The sequence below is a fragment of a genome, unplaced genomic scaffold (genome assembly GCF_019419815.1).
Source record: "Pyrus x bretschneideri cultivar Hongxiangsu unplaced genomic scaffold, Pyrus_bretschneideri_v1 Contig414, whole genome shotgun sequence".
NCBI lineage: Eukaryota > Viridiplantae > Streptophyta > Magnoliopsida > Rosales > Rosaceae > Pyrus > Pyrus x bretschneideri.
The window spans coordinates 1-7,190 of NW_025999740.1; the positions used below are offsets into that span (position 1 = coordinate 1).

The 7,190-nt window shown below is 40.5% G+C and overlaps 1 protein-coding gene across 1 annotated transcript; it reads left to right on the forward strand.

Moving 5' to 3' along the window:
• Nucleotides 1-2,088: 2,088 nt before the first annotated feature.
• Nucleotides 2,089-5,901, forward strand: LOC125469320 (2-hydroxyacyl-CoA lyase-like). Its single transcript, XM_048566530.1, has 2 exons — nucleotides 2,089-3,492; nucleotides 5,317-5,901. The coding sequence occupies exons 1-2, from the start codon at nucleotides 2,089-2,091 to the stop codon at nucleotides 5,629-5,631; spliced, it is 1,719 nt and encodes a 572-aa protein (XP_048422487.1). The 3' UTR covers nucleotides 5,632-5,901.
• The last annotated feature ends 1,289 nt before the right edge of the window (nucleotides 5,902-7,190 follow it).

The window sequence follows — 7,190 nt, forward strand, 5'->3', positions numbered from 1 at the left end:
AAAATCCCGTTGTCGCCTTCCTCTTCCTACTCCACCACCTCTGTGGTTCCCTCCTATCCAGATCCCCTCTTAGCTCTTCTATCGCCGCCTTCGACCTCCTGAACTCCCACATCAGAACCCTTGACCTCTTCCTGATCTGCCTGATCTCCGTCGCAACCTTGTGCTGCAGCTTCACCGTCGATACCATGAATGACTCATCCTCCGACCAGCAGAACACCAGCCCGTACAGTAGGATCATTAGCAGTAGCGAACTCACGTTCCTCATTGCGCACAGGACTCCCCTGAACCCATTAAACACATTGAGCTTCAATTCGATGGGGACCCTTTCATCAATTTTGAGTGACAGCGGTTGGATTCTCGTCTCCATCAGCCCCCTGTTTTGTTAAGTGGGAAGGGAAGTGGTTGCGGGTGATAGGGGATGGGGGATAGGGTGGGTGATGAGAGGTGGAAGGGTGGGCATATGTGGGGATTCTGGGGAAGACAAATGGGATATAGGTTTTTTTTTTTCATTAAATAATTATTTTATTTTAATTTTTAATTTCCATGTGGACCCAAAATTAACACTTTAGGTATGACTCTGGGATGAAAAAAACTTCATGTACCAAATGTTGAAAACCACGAAACTTGAATGTAGTAAACTGAGATTTACCCTAAAAATTATAACAACTTTAACCGTTAGACCAAATTTTAAGAGCCCGAATTCCTTGACTTTGATGGATTTGGTGAAAGGGATCCTTTGGTTAATTACACTTTTACCATGTCAGCTTCATGATGTGGCACAGGAAGTTGCTTCCCATTTTTAATCACCTATAATAATATTCCTCTTCACTTGTAAGTGAGAAATCTTAGATTTGATTATCATCAAAGGCAAACTTGAACCACATTATTACTAATAAGATGCTTAACCTACTCCCTCACTTCCTTAACGTGAATAATATCATTTGTTCAAAATCACCTATGACAGAAACTGCAAAACCCAACTCTCCTTTTAGCCACCAACCTTTCTTCTTGCATGGGGTCAGTGGCAACCCATCTCCTTTTTTACTAATTCTTTTCTCCTTCTTCCCTAAACCCCATCTTCTTCCTTTTCTTTCATTTGGTCCTTGATTTCTAGTAATTTTGCTATGAGCTTGTCTCGTTTCCTTGAGATTTGTCTCAATTTCTTTAAGCTTTATCTCAATTGTTGGCAATTCTTATCGCATATTTGAGTTTCATGTCTTTTTTCAAACTGCCATAAGCTACTGCCCATCGAGTTCGGCTTTGGCTCCTCGAGTTCTTCCTTCATGAACTTCAATTGGAGGCGTGCTTCGAGTTTTGGTGGTTACTAAAGTGTAATTCGCACTACTTGGCATGATTATAGGAGCGCTTTTAGCAAGGATTGCTCGCCCACCTCCATTTTTTTTCCTTCAATTTTTGGGTTCGTTGGTTATTCCTCTTGATGACGACTGCTTGACGATGATAGTGCATCTATTTTGCCAGAGTAGGCTGGTTCTCATTTCCAATTCTAGAGTTTTCGGCTTAGGCATTGTTACGTGATCACTTTTGAGATTTGTTTATTTGTTTTACTTTTTGTAATGACTGCACTTTTATCAAAATTGTATTTTAGAGGTTGTAACTAAAAATGAGCAAAAATATTACTAGTAAATAAGCTATTTAATAAATTGTTTATCTTATGCCACTTAGTATTACGGTCTAGCGGTATAAGGTTTTAGATTCGATTCTCGTTAAAGGTGAATTTGAATCACATTATTATTAGCATACTATGAGGTCAAGCTCATATCCTTTTCCTTTAATCTAAATAATATCAGTTGTTAAAAAAATAAAAAATATTGTTTAGCCTTCCACTAAGGCGTCGACAGACCCCCCACCAAACCAGAAAAGCACCGGCGGCTGACTGTACTCATCAATACTTATCAAATTTGATTTCTCCATCTACCCATCTCGTCGTTCTCCACCACCTCCCCCATATAACACATTTCCCAACAATCTCTCAGGGCATAATCGTCCTCCAACTTCTGTGCCTATATATGTACCCACTCCGCTCACTCATTTCCCCACAAACCAGAAGAATCACAGCAATCAGCTCCAATGGGTGAATCAACCACAACCGCACTCGATGGCAACCAGCTGATCGCCAAGGCCCTTGCCCGGTTCGGCGTCGACCGCATGTTCGGCGTCGTGGGAATTCCTGTTACCTCGCTCGCGAACCGTGCGGTCTCGCTCGGAGTCCGGTTTATTGCCTTCCACAACGAGCAGTCCGCGGGTTACGCCGCCTCCGCCTACGGGTATCTAACTGGTCGACCCGGGGTCCTTCTCACGGTCTCGGGTCCCGGATGCGTCCACGGGCTCGCCGGTCTTTCCAACGCCATGGTCAATGCTTGGCCCATGGTGATGATCTCTGGTTCGTGCGACCAGAAAGATTTCGGCCGCGGCGATTTCCAGGAGCTCGATCAGATCGCCGCCGTCGAACCCTTTTCCAAATTCTCCGCCAAAGCTAAATCAATCAAAGAAATCCCTGATTGCGTGTTTCAGGCTCTCGCTGAAGCTGGTTCGGGTCGACCCGGAGGGTGCTATTTGGATTTTCCGTCGGATGTTCTGCACCAGACAATTTCTGAGGCGGAGGCTGAGAGCTTATTGGCCACCGCTGCCGAGAAATTCGGAGAGTCGGAGTCGGAGAAGGTTCTGAAAGTACAGAATTCGCAGATTGATGAAGCGGTTTCACTGCTACGGCACGCGGAGCGGCCGTTGATTGTGTTTGGGAAAGGAGCTGCATTTGCTCGAGCGGAGAATGAGTTGGGGACACTAGTGGAGAGGACCGGAATCCCATTTTTGCCCACTCCAATGGGGAAGGGACTGTTGCCTGATACTCATGAGCTGGCGGCGACGGCGGCGAGGTCTCTGGCGATCGGGAAATGTGATGTGGCGCTTGTCGTCGGCGCCAGGCTTAACTGGCTTTTGCACTTTGGTGAGCCGCCCAAATGGTCTAAGGATGTGAAGTTCATTTTGGTTGATGTTAGTAAGGAAGAGATTGAGCTGCGAAAACCGCATTTGGGTTTGGTTGGAGATGCAAAGTTGGTGTTGGAAAAGATCAATTTGGGGATCAAGGATGACCCTTTTTGTTTGGGGAAGTCTCATTCGTGGGTTGCAGCGATTTCGAGTAAGGTGAAGGACAATGTTTCAAAAATGGAGGCTCAGTTGGCTAAGGAAGTTGTGCCATTTAATTTCTTGACGCCAATGAAGATTATTAGAGATGCAATTGCAGGGTTAGGGAGCCCTGCTCCTATACTGGTTTCCGAGGGGGCTAACACCATGGATGTGGGTCGGTCTGTGTTGGTTCAGACCGAGCCAAGGACCAGGTTGGATGCAGGGACTTGGGGAACAATGGGGGTTGGTTTGGGTTACTGCATTGCGGCTGCGGTGGCTTCTCCTGACCGGCTTGTTGTTGCAGTGGAAGGGGATTCAGGTTTTGGGTTCAGTGCAATGGAAGTTGAGGTATGATCGCTTTCATGCTTGTTCTTTCAAAATATGTGCTAATGGTTATTAATTGTGGCAAATTATCTGCTAGTGATATGCTTGATAACTGTGACTGATTCCTTTAGCAAGGAGAACCTGTTTGTTTACATAATTAGTTTCATGAGAAAGCAGACACTGATTGTTGCCAAGATATTTTTTATCTCCTAGCGAATCTGTTTTGGATTTGAGTTGGTCAAAATCTCACTAATGGTTTAAAGAGTTGGAGTGCTTTGATTTGTGTTCATCCGAGCTCTGATTTCTGGTTGTTGGTTTTGATGCGGTTTCCATTTAGTTCAAAAGATGTGGAAGAAAATTTGGTGGTCCATGTTAGTATAGGAATTAAAAGAATTTGGAAGCGAGATACTTTAATAAGTGGAAATGTGTGCTTGAGTATCAACCTAGGTATTGTTTATTGGGTTCATGAAAGTAGTAGCACAAGTAATATTAAACATTGTAGTAACCTTTTCCTTTTTGGTTTTTCCTTTTTGTTTTAAAAGACATAGTAGAGAAGAAAAGGTAGTTGGACAACTTAAACGGTCGTCTTACTTTTTGCAGTCGCATGGTTAGATATGATTAGCCTAAGTAGGGAGTGAGCAACTTATTTGACGGTGGGGTTGAAAAATGGACAGCTTAGGTTAGGGTAGAGCTTTAAGGAATGGGCAGGTTAAGTGCTGGCGGGGTTTAAGAACCGGGCTGGATTATACTTGGAGAGGTAGGAGCGGTTGGGCCTTGAGGGTGACTGTCGTGCAGTCTACACATTCTAGGTTCTAGAAGTTGGAGGTTTTTTGTCTCTATCTTCTTAAGTAAGGACTTTTTGTTCCAAAAGTTTGCGATCCCCTTGATCTCCACATCATGTCTGATGTTGGCTTTACTTTGTATTAGAAACTTATCTTTAACAAAGACAGCTTTATTCGAATGTTTTGGTCTTGACATCATGTCTGATGTTGGCTTTCCTTTGAAATCCTTTCTATTCACGATTTCCTTTGTAGATATCTATCGTTGTTTCTTGTTCCTTGAGCACACAGTCCTCAAGACATATAAACAAATAATAGACATTTGCTATATTTGTCTTAATTGTTCTAGGACTGATAAATGATGGTCAGTGGCTTCCTGAGGGCACTTCCCTCTCACTGTCTCTCTGTCTCTCTCTCTCTGTCTCTCTCTGTCTCTCTCTCTTAGCTAATGAAAGCCTCAGCAAGGTTAGCTTTTGGTGGAAGGGGGACAAGGTTCCATTTACATTGGTGCTGTATTGAGAATTCATGCAACGATAAGTTTCTTACTACATAGGATTTTCCATGTAAGGTCATCTTTTCCCATAGTTGGAGTAAGGTTTTGGCATCTTTTCTGGTGGGAGATTTCGTTGGTAGCTTCATTTTGGTCCAAACTTTGAAGAGGTTCCGGTGGTCTTCTGTATAATCGGGAAATAAAAAAATAAAAAATAAAATAAAAAAAAGGAAAGAAAAGGTAGTCAGAAGCTTAACCTGGACACATTGCCAGACTGTTGTCCTATTCATAATTTGCCCTTATTACTGTACGCAGCTCTTGTTAAGGCTAGAGAGCTCGAAGCTGTTTTGTTATGAAGTTTGATTGCTCTTTCATGACTATCCTTTTCAGTTTCTTTTCTGTAATCAAGATTCCCTTTGAAGTTTCCATTATATCATCTATGTTTCTTGGTCAATATGTCTTCACTGTTAAATTTTATCTTAGTGTGTGTCTGTCTGTGTTCTGGCATGTGCGTGCGTGTTTCTGGCTGCACAAAGGACCATAGTTCATTGCTGTATGCTTATTTCTTGATTTCTGCAGACATTGGTTCGGTACCAGTTACCTGTTGTTGTGATAGTCTTTAACAATGGTGGTGTATATGGCGGTGATCGAAGAAGCCCAGATGAAATTAGTGGGCCTTACAAAGATGACCCTGCTCCCACTTCCTTCGTCCCAAAAGCAGGTTATCACACTCTGATTGAAGCATTTGGAGGCAAAGGATATCTTGTTGGGACACCTGAAGAACTCAAGTCTGCCCTTTCAGAATCATTCTCCGCACGAAAACCTGCTGTTATAAATGTAATTATTGATCCTTATGCTGGTGCAGAAAGTGGGAGGCTTCAACACAAGAATTGAATTAGGCCTTAGCTGCGTTTTAGCATGCTCATTTTCTCCCGGTAAAGTTGCTCATTTTGCTCATTTTTACGAATTTCACTAATCTCAGAGTTTCGTCAGGCACGTATATCGAAGAGATTTTCAAATGAATGCCATTAAGTCAAGGAACTGTTCATTTTTATTTTAGATATTGTGGTATACAAATGTTGGAAGAATGGTAGGAAAGTGGAGGAGCTTATGTTTGTTGATGATTGTGATGATGGTATATGAATACTTATTGTGCTTGTTTCAGTCTTCATCTGCAAATCAGTCATTTATTTTGAAATGTACAAGTTTTGTATTTCTCTATCTATTTCAACAGGAGGAATTTGGTAACGAAAAGCACTTCCAGATCACCAAAGCCTCTTTAATCCTGTTTCGCAGAAAAAAGCTATAAGCACTTGAAAAACTTTCATGTTACTTCATGTGCATGCATTTTAATTAAAATTTGATGCGCTTTCACTATAAACACTTTTTAGCAGTAGTGCTTTTGAAAAAAAATCATTTTCAAACGGGTCTGATAGATGCAAAGAGCAAAATGAACATAAAAATAGTTTGACGAGACGCATTTACCATTCCTACGCACGGTATATAAAATAAAAATAACCGATGAGACTAGGAAATTCTAATCAAATTTCTTCGTGGTCGAATCATAGAATTTCATATTTATGATTGCAATTGATCGTATTATAAATTACTCTATAAAACTCATTTCCTCATAATCAATTAAAATCAAGGTTATTTGGTCAATCAACTGGAGTAAATAGATAAACGGTTCAAAATATTATAGTTAATTAATTAACTAACTTAGTTTTAATTAATTTTTTACATATATAATATTTACATAGTAATTTATAATATTGTGGTTCTATGAATCGATTTGATTATAAACATAAAATTCTACAAATTTAGGGTTAATGACAAAAAACTAGCTCAAGTTTGGGTCAAATGACACTTTAATACCTCATCTTTTAAAATTGACAATGTCATACCTCATCTTACGAATTTGTGTCAATGTTATACCTTCCGTTAGCTTGGCCGTTTATTTCTCAGTTAAATGCTGACGTGGCTTGATCCGGGACCCATTTTTATTAAAAAATTAATAAAAAAATTATTAAAAACAAAAAAAATCATTTAATATTATTTAAATATTAAAATAATAAAAACCCTTTTTTTTTTTCTTCTCTCTTCTTCTTCTTCCCTCTTCTTCCCTCTTCTTCTTCTTCTTCTTCTTCTTCTGCAGACGAACTGGGCGTGGGCTTTTTTTTTTTTTTTTTTTTTTGTTTTTTTTTTTTTGTTCTTCTCTCTTCTTCTTCTTCTTCCCTCTTTCTTCCCTCTTCTTCTTCTTCTTCTTCTTCTTCTTCTACTTCTGCAGGGGGACGAAGTGGGTTTTTTTTTTTTTTTTTTTTTTTTTCTTTTTCTTCTCTCTTCTTCCCTCTTCTTCTTCCCTCTTCTGCAGAGGACGAACTCGATTTTTTTTTTTTCTTTCTTTTTCTTCTCTCTTCTTCTTCTTCTGCAGGGGGCGAATTGGTTTTTTTTTT

What these genes read in the sequence shown, in the direction of transcription:
- LOC125469320 (XM_048566530.1), top strand. Translation starts at nt 2,089, where the DNA reads ATGGGTGAATCAACCACAACCGCACTCGATGGCAACCAGCTGATCGCC. An exon ending in TCAGTGCAATGGAAGTTGAG is followed by an intron (nt 3,493 to 5,316) that starts GTATGATCGCTT and finishes TGATTTCTGCAG; the next exon opens with ACATTGGTTCGGTACCAGTT.